Source organism: Filicampus tigris, chromosome 16, assembly GCF_054856515.1.
Source record: "Filicampus tigris isolate MCC_2025a chromosome 16, RoL_Ftig_1.0, whole genome shotgun sequence".
NCBI lineage: Eukaryota > Metazoa > Chordata > Actinopteri > Syngnathiformes > Syngnathidae > Filicampus > Filicampus tigris.
The window spans coordinates 4,968,304-4,985,849 of record NC_141232.1 but is presented as its reverse complement, the minus strand read 5'-3'; the positions used below and the strand labels follow the sequence as shown (position 1 = coordinate 4,985,849).

Below are 17,546 nucleotides of genomic sequence, written 5' to 3'. Positions count from 1 at the left end.
TTGGAAAACTTCAATACCAGATTTGGACCTCAACTTTAAGTGAACTGGACCACACAAGGCTGGTGTGAAGGCAAGCTTTTTTTTTTAAAGTCCTTAAAACAAGCGTCTCCTCTATTGCAACCATACTGGAAAAAGAAAGTGTCATTTTGAAAAGCAAACCAGGCGCCGCTTTTGGCTTTGCACAAGTGCTTCCACTGAACGTTGAATGCTCATTTGGGCTTAAAAGTATTAAAGTGTGAGGTTTCACAGCATTATCCTCTCAGCATTTTTTGCCGGTATTATACACGGTGACTTATTTCTTCCATTTCGGCGGTGTTCCTTCGACTACTGTGAGGGGGAAATTGTGCGTCAGACAACCGCTGTCCTCCATGTTGTGTTGGATTCCAATAGATACGAAAATGACACGTTTTCGTATATCCTAATTTAGGGCCCTGACAAGAGAATGAAACGCCGTTTGATAGCCTCTTCATCCTCGCCTTAAGTTTGCTCATGTTTCCTTCGCTGTGTCCTTCAGGCCCAAACACTCCCACCTCCCCACCGCCGCCAGCTCAATAAATGTTTTCCATGTCTCTCCTGAGTCAGACATTCCAAATGGATCCGTTTCCCCATTTCCTGTTGCTTTCCTTCGATCTTTCTTCTCCTCCGCCATTGTGACTTCTCCTGTCCTCGCGGGTGCTTGCTCCCTCATGTTCATTTGGCAAACTAGGAGTAAACTCCTCCCCCGCTCCATGCCCTTACCCGCTCGTACGTGTTTATACTTTCCAAGTTTATCTCATGCGATCGAATCAGGTGCAACTGAGACGACAACGGGGGTTTGTTTTGCCAGGCCATTCCGCTCGGACGAGCTGTCGACGGACAGCCGCGGGTGTAGCGACGCCCGATTGGTTTTCCATCTGCTGCGGGACGGCGTCTCGTCTCTTGTTGAATTCCAAAGGTCATTGTTCACGCCACCCGATACTGTACCGCGTAAACATGTAGAGCGAGGGATGAAGGAGAGGACGATGGAGGCGGCAGTGACAGTTGTTCGGCTTGCAACTCAATTCCTAAACTATGAAATCCATTTTCCCGAATTAAATTGAACTGAAATGTCATGAATGCACCATTAGCCCGAGAAACACCAGCTCTGCCTCCAACTATAGTTGGCGATTTGTGCAGGATCAATCTACGGGGCATCCGTATTAAAGAAGCTGCGTACGGCATACAGACGGCGTCTATATGTCCAAAGTAAGTTTAAAAATCTTCCGTCGTAAAAACGCAGCACACGTCATTTCTGTGTTTTGAAGGACAGTTCTGGCAACCGACAAGTTTCATAGGTTTTTTGGCTTACTTATAACAGGACGTTCAGGAAATCACCATTACAATGTCAAAACCACCCCCCCCCCAAAAAAAAAGTAGCGACTTTTGATTTTTAGTATTGGTTCTGTTTGGCGGAGTAATGGTCACTTTCAGGTAAAAAAAAAAAAAAAAAAAAATGATGTAATGCAGTTGTTCATGTTTCAATATGGCTAACCCTGAGCACTAGCGCAAATGTATTTGAAAAAAATAATCCTAATACCTGCCGTACTTCGGGTTTTAGCACCTTTCTCTTTGTCTTGACATGCAAAAGTGAGTGTACAAGCTGCTTGTCACGCATTCCTGCGGTCAGGATGCGGCGAAACAACTCTGTACCTGCAAAGTCGCCCACTCGCTCGATCTCGAATCACGCCCTTTCTGTAACGCACACACCACGTCTTTTTTTTCCCTAACTTTTTATTTATCCCCTTTTCCCCTTTTTTCCCCCCCTTTTTCACACTCACACACCACTTGTAATGCGGTCGAAGCTAAAGCGAGTGCCTTGCCTCCATTTTCTATAGCGCTTGACCTCAATGGGCTCACTGGCGAGCCGGAGGCTGTCTCACCTTGAACTGGTTGCCGCGAATCGTAGAAAACAAACATTCACACTCACATTCACGGCTATCATATAACTGTGATGACCTCATCATGTGATCTATACAGTACAAAGTCGCACCTGCATTCGATTACCATTTTACTGCATTTTTGATAGAAGTCATGTAAAATAGTGACAAGACTATATTTTAGGACTCAATTTATGTTACGAATGGAACAGGTAATCAAAGATAATAACCGGTAACCGTGAAGAAAATGTAGAATTTCGGTACAGACTTTCTGCCAAAATAAAAAGAACAAATCCATTTAGCAAGAAAGATGAAGTAGACTCTCTCTTTTACTAAAAATGATGTCAGGGTCCGGATCTGGCCCCGGGCCTTGAGTTTGACACGTGCCCTAGTACATCAATATCACCGATGCCAATCGCTCAGAGCAAGTACACTAAAACTCTGGCTAAACATTCCACAGGCAAACGTCACTTTTTAATAAGGCAACTCTGCCTTGAAATCCGTTTTTAAGGCCACACATCACGCTCCTGTTAGAGGGTCTGCAGATCACAAAATATCTTGTGATCTGCAGCTTATAGATGTCTTACATGTATCCCGCCAGGTGTTTCTTTTGCCCCGCTTTGCCAAAAGGGATTAGGAACTTAACTTTTAATACCATTCGGGCGTCAGCAGTGCACGTCAAACGACTTCTAGAGTTTGGGAACACTGCTGAGCCTTCCCATGCTGGCCGTCGAGGAGTTGTTGTTGTCAGTGTGGCATCGTAGTGGGGCGCAGGGGCAGGGGGAGGTGAATATCAGGGGTTTTTGAGCGCAGCAAAACTTATCCAACTAATTTCAACAGTCCAGTCTTATAAAAAAAAGAAAATACAAATATTTTGACGTACGTGTGTGTCTATTTTGGGGGGGATTAGCAGGGTAATTTGATTTTGTGACTCACTTTTACTCCAGGCCACATAAATCTAAAGCTCTTGACTAATTTAATTAAACTTTGACATGGACGGTAGCTCCTCTTGATTGCAACAGATAGGACCAAGGTGAAGCGCAACATTTTAGCACCCCGAGGTTCATTTGTGCTCCATCCTAATAAGCACATCATTTGACTTGTCAGAACGGGTATCGCTTTGACGAAGCGCTTATTTGATGATGAAACATTCCCGTTTTTTTTTTTTACTAGTTTAGCTTGTTCTTCACCTTACATACCCTTTATGATGATTTCCAGTGTTTGCATTGTCCCCATTATCTTGTAAAGTGACCCAAGTTATTTGTATGTAAATGACACAACGCCTACGCACTAGCAAAGGACTGTGTGGATTTAGATCAGATTACAATTACCTTGAATCTTATCATTTGCCGTCCCGTACTGGTATTAACTCACTATACAGGGTTCAGTTTTGTCATGGTGAAATCTTGTTAAATGCAAATGTCCTTAACAAAAAGGACAGGTGAAAGGGGGAAAAGTAAATGTACTCAGTGAGAAGGCTGTTTGACTTTCCTCTACATCGCCTCTTCAAAAAGTGCCTCACAAGGACGCATCGCTCACTTATTTGCCATCTTCGGGCTTGTTATGCCTTTCTTGGAATTGGGTCGCAGGAGCTAAAAAGGAGAAAACAAAAAGTGCGTTTACAAAGGCAACGGGCCAAAAGGAAAAGTCCTGAGGGGGACAAATATTGAACAGTCACGTGTCACTCACTGTGTTTTGATGCTTGTTGGCTCCCAGTACACCTCCCAGTTTGCACACACCTGTCTTTGAAATCCTTCACGTGTCGCTCAACGCATCAATGGCCAGCTTCTAATGAAATGACAAAAGGTGTGATGGTTAAAAAAAAAAAAAGAGAAATGCATTTCTTTGCACAATTATCAAGTGGAAGAAAGCACAATTTGCGCATAGTTGTTCTAAATTGACCAATTACAATCGCTCGGATCAACTATTGCTGGGTTCTCTTACAAAAGGCACAGCCGCAAAAATCCAAGCCTTGTGTAAAAAAAAAAAACCAATTTACTGGTTCTGAGAAAGCTACTCAATGCAACTCTTGTGAGTGTTTCCGCCACAAATCATTTACCTGCTGTTAATCCCCATTGCGTATGATTCAATCATGTCCACATGTTGGATTCTTTAGCGGGACGGGGCCCAAACAAGACCCAAGATTGTTTTGCTCTCGCACGTCAGAAAGGTCACGACTCAACTTCTCACATTTATGCGAGCTAAACGGCAAGCTGGCAGGCTAATTTGCTGGTATGTGTTTTGGTTTGCTCTCCTGAGGCGGGTCGCACTCGCTCGCCCGCCAAGGGAGCCGGCTCTACACTTTGACCCCCGGTTTCTGGAGAGATGGCGGAGGCGGGGATGGTCAACCTTCCGCCGGCTCTGCGGAGGACTTCGGGTAACGTTTGAGGAGGAGTAAGAGGTTACGCAACCTGGCGCATTCATGACTCAGGGGCGACTGCAGGAATGTCCGCCGTCAATGGCACTCTTTGACATCACTGCCTGTTGGCGGCAACACAATTAGCTTTGCTATGGTAAAAATGGACAATTGTGCGCTCTGTGGTACATAACAGGCGACCATGTGACGTACCAGTAGAAAATGTGCAACGCCGTGAGCCATGACACCAGCACACACAGCCTCACTTTAGATTCGTATAGGTAGTCACAGTGAGGAATCTTGACAACTGATACATCATTTGTTGTTTTTGTTGAAGTTTTAGATTGATTTGTCGGCTGAGGAAAAATTTCACAAAGAGGTACCATACTTACATAGTTGAGCAGTTTTAACCCCAAAAAATGTAATGTTTTCAAAATATCAAACCATATACCGGTAAGCTAAAAAATATTTCATACATAAACAGCATTGACCTACGAGCACAATTAGCATCGTTTATTAAAAGAAAATTATTTCAGCATGAACTATTTCGTGGACCGTGAAATTTAAAATAAGCTTGAAGACATAATTTACTTACATACATATCATTTAGCAGGTTTGGCGAGGAGGGAGAAAATAAAAGAACACTTTGGAAATACCGTCGCAAGAATGTGTAGAATTCAGGAAAGAATCTCGATTAGCATGATGCTAATTTAATGTGAGAATTGTCAATGGCATGCTACCGCGATTTGATTTGCATTTCAGCATGATAATGAACTCAATCACTAAACATGACATGTTAGCTTAACACAGAGATATAACATATTTACATTGGTATAATTTAGCAAGTTTAGCAGAAAGAAGAGGTACTAACTTTCTGTATCTGTCGCTTTGTATCCCCTCAGCGGTACTGTTTTCAGCAAGGCTGAATGGAAAATCAGTGGAGGAATGAAAACTTTTAAGACTTTAAAAGTGTATATGAAGTAAAAATACTTTGCTACTGTACATACTTTGCTCAAGTATGTATTTTTCTGCTAAGTTTTTACTTTTACTCACTGTATTTGAAAACAAATATATGCACTTTGTACTCCTTACTTTGTCAAATTAGGCTCTTCACGTTGGCTTGACCTGATCTATCTTATGTCAAATATCATTCAGAATCATTAGATGTCTTAGAAAACCTAATTTAACCTCAGCCTTCTTACGTCAAATATTGTTCAAAACAAATCGGGCCGTTGCCTTGACACGCCCAGGATCGCCTAGACAGCAGTTATTTGCCGGTGAACTGTTATTTGACAGTTACAGCCATTATGTCGGCATCGTTGTCACTTTCCACGCTGACTTGTCCTGGGCAACGCCTCGGGATGCTCAGAATTCCTCAGACGTGCACTGTCCCACACATGTTCCCGTTGCCCAGGGGAAGCTTGTGCGTCAGGTCTCACTTGCACACCTGCACCGCAGCCAAGCCCAGTTGGCTAAAAACACAGCGATGATAGCATCCAGCGTGCCTCGCGTACTTGGCAAGAGAACATGGACTGCGAACACGCTGAGCTTTGCGGCAAGGGCTAACCTACGGAAGTGCTTTTGAAAGTCAGGCTGCTTTCACCTCAGTTCAAATGTTAATACAAAGCTCAAAGTTGATTTACACTTGCCGATGCTCATGACTCTAAATGATCCATAGTTGTTGTCGATACACGCCCTGCCTCATGTACCATGTCTCTCGCCCAACTGGCATAGGTTCCAACTCACCCGAGACTCTAATCAGAACAGGCACTAGAGAAAATACGGTAATATTCATATACATAAGCTAGAATTATATATTTTTTAATGTGTTCGTTGTTTATTCTGTCATCGACTATAACAATCAACAGTCATTCTATTGGTGACAGAATGGCACAGAGAGAAGCAATTTTCTTTGTGTTTTCTCTTACAAACATTTGCTCAAGCCACTAGTGTACAATTATAAGTAAAAACAAAAACAACAACATATATGAAACAAACTATTTATATGATGTTGAATTCTGGGGCAATGCACTCTGCTAAAAAAAAAAATATTTAAAAAATTAGTCTGGCATGTACACAGCTTAATATTTTGCATATTTAAATGACAGCCAATAGCTTATCGCTATTGTGCCAGTGTCAATCTGTATTGTACTGTACAGTCTGCGTGTACTGCAGGGGCGGAGCCAGATTGACAGACTGCCCACCCAATGAGATTCATGAAAAAAAAAAAAATTTTTAATTTTTAGTTAATTTATTAAATTATTTTTGAATTTGTGTTTTTTATTTTATTGAATATTAAGAATGGCATAATTGTGGTTGTTCAGTTGATCATTTTATTTGACCATACGATGTTTCGGGATAGGAGGATTGTGCTCAATGAGAGAAATATTCAGGCCCACCCTGATTTTTCCAGTTCCACACCATTAGCCACGTTCTGGCTCCGCTCCTGGTGTACTGTACCGGACTGTCAAGTTATTTGAAAAATGTAGAATGTGGTTTCACCTGCAAATTCGTGTGACCTGAACGTTTCACAGCCAACTGGCCAGCGAGCACTCAACCTGGCCCCGCCCCTTTTCCCATATTCCCCCCGATCTGATTGGCTCACGTCTTATGTCGTCACCCAAATGGGCGGGCCAGCGGTAGCAATTTATTAACCGGAACGAGGAGAGGAAGCCAGTTCAATTTAAATAGCAGTCAGTCGCACACCTTCCTCCTGTCCTGTGACCTGGATTACTCCTCCTCTGTCCGATGCTGACATATTTTATTACCATGCTCAGCTCTACCTGATCCCCCAGCACTTTTGTTTTGTCCCTAGACGGTTGATTTAAACTTTGTTTAACGATGCTAAGCGCAGCGAAGATTGACAACAAGAGCGGAATGGTGGCGAAAGTCAACACCAGGATAAGATCGGATCCCTTCTCGGCCAATTACGAGTTGGCTGGCAAAGAACTGGGCCGGTAGGTACTGTCTTTGGCTGCCTTGCTTTGTTTGTATCTACTGAGCCGTAAAAAAGCCTCGAATGGAACGCGTCCCACGGCGCTTTGGAAGCTAAAGTGATTGTGTTAATCATATTAGTTTGTTTGCGTCAGGCACGTGTGAGTGAGACGCGTGTGGGTTTGCCAGGTTGGCAAAAATACTTTTTTGGAATTCCTGTGCAGAAAAGATCCTTTTGGAAAACGTGTGCAAAAATGTCCTTTTGGAATTCCCGGGAAAATACTTGTTTCTATGCTTAGAATAAAGGATGATTTAGATTTGCCCATTGTTGGGACTAATAAAGGTTATCTAATCTGGGGGGGGGGGGGATACAGTGAGAGAGTGCACATTAGTGTTATATTAGAAGTAATTTGTGCAGCATTATTTTGTTAGTATTGTGTTGAATTCCACCCAGCCATCCTCTGGGTTAGAGGCGAGCGAGTCACCACAAAATTGAGGGGCACATAAAGACGAACATGCATTCGCACTCGCACTCGCATACCAAAGGACAATTTAAGGTCCCTTTTAAAGTTTTTGGAATGTGGGAGGACGCCCGAGTACCTGGAGAAACCCACGCAAGCATAGGGAGAAAATTCAAACTCCACACAGGAAGACCTGAGGTGAAAATTGAACCCAGATCTGAGAAGCAGACATGCTGTCTGTGTTGAAGTCAATGAATTTTTCATAAAAAATATTTTACAAGGGGACACTTCTATACACCGACAAACGTTTGTAGCATGATCCGTTTTTCCATTCATGTCTACTATAACATCCAGTACATAAACTGTATAAAAAATACAGATTATGACACTGTTTTCATTTTAATCGGACATGACCATACAGTATGTCTTTAAATGTATTTTTGACTCAATTCTTTCTTGCACATTAGGTTTTTGAGAGATTTTCATTTGTCGTTTTTAAGTTAGTCATATAAAAGCTTGTGCAATATAGATTTTGCCATGTTATTTATAGATTTCAAGTTCCAGAAAAAAAAAAATCCAAATGTTGCTGAACCGAATCCTTAATTGATAAAAATCACTATATTACTTATGAAAACCTGATGTGCTAGAGAAAAAATACGTCAGAATCAGCTAAAAAAAAATCTAGAAATGTTTACTTGCATCGCTGATAAAAAAAAAAAAAAAATAGTACATATTTGTTCCTATGACTCTGGGTCTAGTTTGCACACGCTGACTCATACTGTGAGGTCTTTTAATATTTTTGCCCCACTCGCGCATGAAGCCAAATAAGGTGAGCATAACATTCCAAAGTGTTTATCACAGCTTTGTAAATAGCATCAGAAGTGTCTGAGCTCATCACTGCATCGAAAGCTGAGACTAAATAAAGGGACGCCCATGCAGCTAGACATGCTGGGATATCCTGGGACAACAGCCAGGACCTGTATGTCTCTGTGGTGTGTGTGTGTGTGTGTTTGGGGGGGGTAAAGTTCTTGACAGAGCAGCAGGAGCGTCTTCCTCCCCCTTCCCCACAGATGTCAAATCCTTGCCAACATCCCCCCTTGTCTTTTGTCCGTGCAACATCAGTTTGAAACGGGCCCTTGTAATCACATTAAGTGAATGGAGTGCGTACTGTATGCGTGTGTGCGAGTCTGCGCATTCCCGCAGATTTAGATTTATAGTTTGCACTCTTGCAAGGGTGGGGGGGGGGGGGGATGTTGAGCATATTAGAGCTTGTTTGCAGCCGGATATTAAACGCGACTCGGTCAGCTCCTTTATCATCGTTGTGACGAGAGCACTGAAGAGACCTCTGTGTCGCTATCATATGCCATGGCGCAAAATTCCGCAGGAAATTTCTCAAGAGTTAGAATGATGATGGCAAGGTATTGTAGCCACCCTGCAGTTGTGTTGGTCTTTTAAATTCCAACTGTCTGCAAGGAGGTGAAGGTGTGATTTGAATTTGCTCGTTTATTTAAACGTTTGAATTATGAATTAGGGCTGAATGATATTGGGAAAAGATCTACAGCCAACTCAGATTTTTAGCACAATATCCACAATGTGCACTAACATTTACAAACACGACATGGAATTACAACATGATTACTTGAGGAGCTAGCCGTTAGCCACTTCCAAGCCATTAACTTCCACTGCCAGTAGTAATCAGGGCCTTTCTCCGCATCATCTTGAGATATTTCCCACTGCTTTTTCCGACGGAAACCTCACTGGGAGCCGTCATTTTTTTTGGGGGGGGGGGGGGGGGGTTGAAATGCTGTCACAGGCATGAAAACCTCACAACGTGATTGTGTTTTGGTCTAACAGCTCCTTTGGACGACAGCCATGTTTGGTAACCTTTGACTCCTGTTTGAAAAGACCCCCGCCCGCCGGTTTCTGCAGCCATTGATCACTTCTTTTCATCACACATGTAGTTCCCCAGCCCACATGGCACTCCTTCTCCACGGGGCTAATTAACTTGAGAAAAGGCTCTGACGGGGGTTTTGCCTTTTTACATTCTTCTGCGCAATGACTCAGAGGTCTCTGGAGCACGAACGGCGAGGCTGGATTTGGTTCGATAGTGTGGGAATGTTCGGGGGAATGAGCGGCACCACGCTGACTGGACCCTTTCAGGTACATTGTGGTCACTTTCAAAACATGCTGGCTGGAGCTAAAGGTTGAGCCAATGAACTCACCCCTTGCCTCCAGCCCGGTCAGGTGGGTGGTCCCCGGGTCTGTGGTACCAACTGGCTCGCTTTTTGTACGACTGTCATGGCCTCTGTGTGGAGGTGTCAACACGCGTCCATTTGTCCATGTTGCTGTCAGCTGTGTTGAAAGAGAGTGAGGGTGGGGAGGGGGGGGGGTGCTCATTATGTGCTGGGAAAGACATCTTGACCTTTGACTAATGAACATGTGAACGCCCAGAACATTTAGGAAGCGTCTTGTTTGCCTACCATGGTTTTCCTCGGTTTCTAACGGTACTGATAAACAAGGTGCATTTTGGCATATATTTGCTGTAATTAAAACTAGCGTAGGTTAGTTCCAATTGAAGTTTGGATTTGATATCGGACGTCCCTAAAAATAGATGTATGATAGTCGTCATGAAAATGAAGTGTTCATCCTTAAGGAAGAGGTGATGATTTTCCTTGATTTGTCATTGCACGTGCAGTGACAAATTGCATGACTTGTCGCAACGCTGTGAATTATCAGCTGTCTGCGCTTCCACTGTTCAGAGGGGGGAAAAAAAAAGAGGCCTGCTGAGTGTCTAATGGCATTTCCTGTGCACATATTTGAGCTCAATAGCAACATCTGTGCCGTCCAATGAAACCACTTAGCCTTTTTTTTTTTTGTGCGTGTGGCCCATTGTGGCACGTTTAGCGCTATTACGCCATTGTATGCATTTTTTTGTCATCTGTCATGTTTTTTTTGTTTTTGTTTTTTTTTTTAGAAAAATGATTGCTGTTTAAAATAGAAATGACTCTCTGTCTCCAGGGGAAAGTTTGCGGTGGTGAAGAAGTGCACCGAGAAGGCTACGGGCAAGCAGTACGCCGCCAAATTCCTGCGCAAGCGGCGGAAGGGTCAGGACTGCCGCGTGGACATCCTCAACGAGATCGCCGTGCTGGAGCTGGCCAAGTGCAACCCGTACGTGGTGGCCCTTCACGAGGTCTATGAGACGGCTACCGAGATCGTCCTGGTGCTGGAATGGTAAGACGGCCGAAGAATGAAAAGCCCGCAGCGACCCGGGTTCGGAAATTGGCGCTCAGGCGAAAGTGGGTTAGAAAGGATTTGCATCGACAACTTAAAGCGGCATATCGTACTGCGTTTTTGTAAAATTGACACAAAGATCAAGATTTTTTTTTTTTTTTTTTTGCTTTGACCTCCAATCAAAATTAGAGACACAAAAGCTGGACGATTGCTGGGAACCGAACTCACTTCACAACAACATAGGAACATCAAAATGTGCTTCCTCTCTTGTAAGGCACTCACACGGTTCCCATAAGGGTACGTGTGTGAGGAATTACTCTGTAGAATACCTCTAAAAAGCTCACAGGAAATTGAAACACGTTTGCAAACAACCTTGTGGTTTCAAATGCTAAGTAGTCTCGTTGCGGCTTCGCCGCCACGCTAGGCCGGCTGTTCTAACGAAGTGCAAAAGCGGGAAGCAGTTGGCGTTGAAGTTTGCATTCGGTTACACTGAGTCGCACGATTCGCCCCCCCCCCCCCCCCCCCCCGCCCCCATTTCCTGTGCGAGGCAGTAAGCAAAGCTGGCTGAAAGCAGCGCGGCGGCCGCCAAACGCACGCCGTCGCACATATTTCTCATAGCCACAACCACATCCGCCGTCTTGTCTGTGAAATAGACGCTAGTTTCTCAGCGCTTTACGTGCAGCTGCAGCCAGTGGCCTACCACACAACCCCCCCCCCCCCCCCCCCCCAAAAAAAAAACTTTGCTTACTGCAAAATAACTAGTCCGGGCAAAGTCTGCATGAAAAGTCACATTTGAATCCTTTGAACTTAATGCTCAGTTTTGCCTTTTACTGTACTTGTGCCTTTCCAGCCTAAACATGTGGTACAGCAATCGGTTTTCATCCCCATCATTGATTGTTTTCTGAGTTGATCATCAATGCCCCTTGACACGCCCCCAGAATAATCAATCAGGATAAACTTAAGAGACAGCAGATAATCAGGCCTTTGGCAATTTTGATTGGAAGGGGGAGGTGCTTGAATTTAAAGAATTATGTTTGGATGTACTTGGTGTGTTAACTGCCCCATGACATAATGCTCAACATGGAAAAAAAACACAGCCACACTTACATTAATGATATCTTAAGCAGCTTTAGTTTACCCTGGCTAAGACACAACTTAAAAGTTATCTTTTAATTTCCTGTTTTCATTTGTTTACATTTTGAGAAGTGTTTTTTTTTTTTTTCTTTCATTTGTTTTTCCAATCTTGCTATTGTCTGAACTGGCCTGGAGCTCTAATGACCTCACTGGTCTTTTTTTTTTTTCTTTTTTTTTTTTTTTTAATCGGGCAGAGGTCTTAAAACCTACTGGACCGGAGAGCCAAGCAAGGACGGCTCCCGAAGACTCACTCAACAGGAGGTTAACTCGCTGTAAGCCCGAGACATTGCCCCCCCCGCCCCCCTATGTTTAATAGCCACTTACTTGGAGATTTAAGGCTGATCTGACCTCATCCATTCGTCCATGTGGTCGACTGCAGGCTTTAATCTGGCCACTAACTGTAGGGGAGGAACGTCTGAAGTCGTGAGAGCGTTCGCTCTCGAGGAAGAAGCGACCCAAAAAGGTTCACCATAAACTTGGACTTTTAACATTTTAACTGATTTTTAAAATGTGAAAGACCACCACATGGATAATCACTCAGGATAATCGTTTAAATAAATCAGAAAGCTGACTTTAAAAAAAATAAATACATAAATTAAAAAAATAATAAATAAAAAAAAAAAAAAGGCTCAAATTTGGTTTGGTGCGATTAACCGTGAACGCAAACCTAAGACCCACAACGCGAAACAATCCTAGATGAAAGTACACCCAATACGTGCGGATTCTTTAAAACGCATTCATTTCAACAACGAGGATCATATACTCAAAATCCAGCAAAACATCGGTGCTGTTTTCACAGCTGAGGTCGGTCGAGGACGCATCGTCCCGGAGGCCGACCCGGTTGCGTAACCCCTCACGACGTATCCTCCGGACGGTAAAAAGCACGTGTGACCGTTTAAATCCTCCGCACGTGCCTCCAGTTTTTCAGGGGGTGGCCTTAATCTACCACAACTTTGCTTTATTTAGCCGTGGCTACACACGTGTTGCGGGCAGGCCGGGTTAGCCTAAAAAAATGTGACAATATTTGAAGTATAATCCCTGGGAAAAGTATCTTGTTGCCAAGCTCAACCTTTTTGCCGTCTTTTCTAGAAACGTATGCTTTTGCGCTGAGCTCTGAAATGCAGATTAACAATTCGGCTCAGATATTTAGCCACATTTGGAAGAGGCCTGATATCTGCAGATATAGGACACAGTGTTTTAACACTGCGTTAACTCGACCCATAAAACGGTCAACCACCCCGGGTATCTTTTGTTATCTTGAAAGCACTGTCAACCCACCCTGTCACGATTAGCCAGTGGTGATATGACATGGCTACCATTAGCACAGATATGAACTTGTTGTCAGGCCCAAAGTACACAGATATGGGGTTATGTAACACTGACAAAAACCTGGGATTGTGTTTCGGTTTGTTGTCCTCAATGACATCGATGTGACAGGACGGGACGGAATGGCTTTTGTCCCCTTACGGGAAACCGAAAGGAAGGCTGACTAAGCTCTAAAGTTGTTTGTTCACCTGCACACAAGTCGAAACAACCACAGCAGGTGACGAGACCTCGAATACGTATGTCGGAAGACGCCACAGTCCATCACGAAGCTACACTAACGAAGTAATATTTTCAATCGGAGAAGGTTGATATCCTGAACTCCTGTTTCCATGCCAGCAACACCGGTGTAACACAAGAATTCCCGACAAATACAGTACCTGTACATTACCAAAACCCAGATCCCATCCAGAAATGTGCAGTTTCATTCTTGATCTGTACCTCAGGCCTTGACAGAATGCATTGTACATCTGCAAACTACTTTTTAAAGTGGCAACAGTGCAAAACTAACAAACGGCAATGGAAATGTAATCACAACGGGTCCTCCTTATACAACGGAATTCCATTGGTATGGCGTAGGAAATCATCATAGTCTATCACGAAACTACGGTGATGCAATCTTGTTAATTGTGGATCGAAAAGTCTTCTCCCTACTCAGTTTTCCCCTTCCTCTTCTTTTTTCCACTCCAGCGCCGCCGGGGGCGAGATCTTCGACCAGTGTGTCGCCGACAACGACGACGCCTTCACGGAGAAAGACGTCATCCGGTTGGCCCGGCAGATCCTAATGGGGGTGGCTTTCCTGCATCGCAACAATGTTGTGCATCTGGATCTGAAGGTAAGACGCCCTATATTACCTGTAGGTGGCAGAGGTATTATCTTATGTAACAACGGCATGTAGCCTAGTTCCCATGGGGGGGGGGGGCGTCTAATAACAGCAGATGAGGTAACAAGGATATTACTTAGACGCATTCTTTTTACGGTCGTCGTTCTTGAAGTATCCGATTTCTCCGGCCAGAAAACATGTCATCTTGATAAAAGTAATCCCTAGTGGGTCCATGATTGGGGTGTCAGGAGATTCGGTTCCCAAGCAAATCTGGAGTTGGTCCAAGCCATTGTGCGCTGCAACAATTTAGCCGGGAAGTCATCGGATGCGATGTCTGACCCGTTCTCGCTGATTGGCTTATCTTAGATCTGAGGCTCTGCGAGATGCCGACCGACGGCGTGGACTTCCAAATCCTCCGGGGTCCTTTTAATCTCAAACCAAGCGCCAAATCACATTCGCTACCGAATTCGGCGCTTATGTAACCTTGGTCCTTTCAATCCCACAGCCTCAGAACATCTTGCTGACCAGCGCCAGGCCCCTGGGCGACATCCGGATCGTGGACTTTGGCCTGTCCAGACGTGTGGACAGCATTAGCGAGGTCCGGGAGATTCTGGGTACTCCGGAGTATGTTGGTGAGTCCCCATAAATCCCGGGGGGATTATTATGTCATTTTTAGCCTAGACCCCATTGGCTAATTCAGGTTATTTGTGTTCTAGCACCAGAGATTCTCAGCTATGAACCCATCAGCACTGCTACAGACATGTGGTGAGTGCCCCCCACCCCCCCACCCCAACCCCCAGGGCTTAAACTGTGCTACAAAGCTGACAAGTCGTCTGTCTTCTCGCGGCCAGGAGCATCGGGGTTCTGACCTACGTCATGCTGACCGGCGAGTCGCCCTTCCTGGGTGACGACAAGCAGGAGACGTTCCTCAACATCTCTCAGGTCAGCGTGGAGTACTCGCACGAAACCTTCCAGGACATATCGCCGCTTGCCGTCGACTTCATCAAGTCCCTGTTGGTGAAAAACCCAAGGTGAGCTTTACAGAGACGTACTCTATGTAGACATTCAGGATGTGAGTCAGGACGGAAACGCGTCTGAAATGAGCTCATGAGGCGAAAATCGGTTTCCTCTTGCGCAAGTTCTGACTTAATTTTGTAGTATTTTTGTTCTCATCACTTCAAAGCGGACGCGTGACTCATTTGTAATGAACGTTGTATCGAAGTATATATTTTTTCCCCTCAAGATGTATTGCATATAAGGCAAAAATGATCCTGACAAAAAGCTAAAAAAAAAAAAATGCTCTCAAAGATTCAATGTAAATTTGTTGTACTAAAAAGTTAAATACAACTGAACTGTACCTGGGCGGCGATTCTTTCGCGTACCTCTAGTCCAGAGGAAGCCCGTGTACCACAAATGGAACTAGAACCACTCTGAGTATTACTAAGTAGTTACAATTTTAACGCCAATATGGCTACGTGACTAAGTAACTCAATTCTCATATCAAATTATATTTGGCAAGTTACCACCTGGCTAACCGAATAGTAATAGTTAAATAGTGATGATGATCTTTTTGGAATCAAGTTAGCGCCACTGCTAAATTAACTCCCATCTATGGCAGTTGAAAAGATGGGTGTTTTGGAATCGTAATTTCGGTCCATATCACCTGCGAATAGAGAGGGATTACTGTAATAGTTTAACTTGGCCTGTCATCCCAAATCCTTTTTTCTTCTGTCAAGCATCACCTCATTAAGTCAGCAACAAGGTGATTTTGAAGGGTGATTGTTAATGTGAAGCAGCGGTAGCAGAGAAAATGGAATTAGCGGATGAAAGCAAGTGTCCTCTGCACTTTTGCTCCTGTCAGCGTTGATGAATTGGCTGAGGGACGACAGAAAAATTCCTTGCGTAATCGACGAAAGGGAACATTTTCCGAATAAAATATATTTTTTTGTTCCTTTTTGGTTATGTAAAAAAAAAAATAATAATAATAATAATTCGAAGAATGTCCACTCATCTGTGATGTTATTATTGTGTTCTCAGGAAGAGAGCCACAGCGGACGAATGCCTGAGCCACCCTTGGCTGAACCCCCACCCCCTCGTGCACCACCAACTCCACGCCACGCGGTCCTCGTCATCCTTGGATGAACCCGACCCCAGCGACAACAGCCAGTCCGAGGAGTCGGAGCCCGAGAGCCCGGCGCCGTCCCCGGAGCTGGGCCTGATGGGCTCGTACCTGGCGTGCCCGTGCCAGGGTGAGCTGAAGACGGGCTGCGGCGCGTTCACCTTCGCCGAGCCACCCTTCGCCCCTCGCCCCGAAATACAGCAGGAGCTCATCTGCTGAACGACAGACGGACAGACAGACAGACAGACAGACAGACTCCCGCTTTAGAGACGCCTGTGTAGATTCACTCGGGGAAGCAACGAGGATGAAGAAGACTGTTTCCTCGTTTTAAAACCGAATTGGCCTTCCAAACCGGATTGATCGCAAGAGGCGACCGAAACTGGTTCCGGACATCTCATCAGTCTACGATGAGTTTTTGGTGAAGGAGGAAAAAAAAAAAAGGAAAAAACGAAGAGTTTGGACGTTTTACAGTGAGCTAGCGCAAAAGAAGTTAATTTTTATATTGTTTATTTATGTTAAATTTGCCTCGTCAGCCTGAGTCAGCATTCTCACTTTTTCAATACGATCTTGAGCACTTTTTTTTTTTTTTTTTTAACAAAACAAAAAAACCCATTTAGTTAAAAATGACTTTTCACGCAATCGCACAGCCCGAACCTACTGTACAGTACAAATGGTAAAAGTGCCACGTTGGTGTATTCACATTGTTCTTTTGGGCGTTTGCACAGGTCTTCGCACCTTTTTTTATTTTATTTTTTTTAAAAATATATTACTTTTTTTTTTTTTAAACAATTTGTACTTAACTGCGACAATGCAGCAAGTTTTTTTGAAAATGACTCATGGAGGCTGAATTACTTTGAATGGTAACTGATGAAGAGTCGTACAATACACAACGCTCGGGAGCAAGGCGTCGCAATGTTGTTGGTGTTTCGACCAATAAACTGAAGTCTTTCTCGCCCGCCTGTGTATCAATTTGGTAACATTTCTGGCTTTTTCACTGTTAACTTTTATTTGTTTTCAGTTGTTGTTGCCTTTTGCTTGTGGATTTCAGCCAGTTTTGCACTTGTCCTTGTGGACTTTTTTTGTTTAAAGTTGAATAAATGTTCTTGTTATTGCAAAATGTAAAGAGAAATACATGTACATTTTGTATCAAACTCTTATGACTGAATATGTGCATTATGTTAACATCCACGTTGCACAACACGCTAGGGGATGAACGGACTAGTTGACTAGTCAAGACGAGTCGACTACTACGAGGGCTTGAAGTTGTTTA

General features: G+C 43.9%; 1 protein-coding gene and 1 long non-coding RNA gene across 2 annotated transcripts; one reads left to right on the top strand and one right to left on the bottom strand.

The window, feature by feature from the left end:
- Nucleotides 1-1,546: 1,546 nt before the first annotated feature.
- On the bottom strand, nucleotides 1,547-10,000 carry LOC147134263 (uncharacterized). The gene is made up of 3 exons (XR_015090163.1): nucleotides 9,869-10,000; nucleotides 3,585-3,683; nucleotides 1,547-3,487 (listed from the first exon to the last, which is right to left on the bottom strand). It is a non-coding gene; the product is annotated as an uncharacterized LOC147134263 (long non-coding RNA).
- Nucleotides 6,931-17,427, top strand: stk17al (serine/threonine kinase 17a like). The gene is made up of 7 exons (XM_086056087.1): nucleotides 6,931-7,208; nucleotides 10,665-10,877; nucleotides 14,025-14,169; nucleotides 14,663-14,789; nucleotides 14,874-14,922; nucleotides 15,009-15,188; nucleotides 16,195-17,427. Exons 1-7 carry the CDS (start codon nucleotides 7,093-7,095, stop codon nucleotides 16,493-16,495), a joined length of 1,131 nt encoding a protein of 376 aa, XP_085912213.1. The 5' UTR covers nucleotides 6,931-7,092; the 3' UTR covers nucleotides 16,496-17,427.
- The last annotated feature ends 119 nt before the right edge of the window (nucleotides 17,428-17,546 follow it).

Bases quoted from the DNA above. Each gene is read 5' to 3' on its own strand.
- stk17al (XM_086056087.1), top strand. From the start codon at position 7,093: ATGCTAAGCGCAGCGAAGATTGACAACAAGAGCGGAATGGTGGCGAAA. The intron at 10,878-14,024 runs GTAAGACGGCCG...TTTCCACTCCAG, and splicing joins ATCGTCCTGGTGCTGGAATG to CGCCGCCGGGGGCGAGATCT. The intron at 14,170-14,662 runs GTAAGACGCCCT...TCAATCCCACAG, and splicing joins TTGTGCATCTGGATCTGAAG to CCTCAGAACATCTTGCTGAC.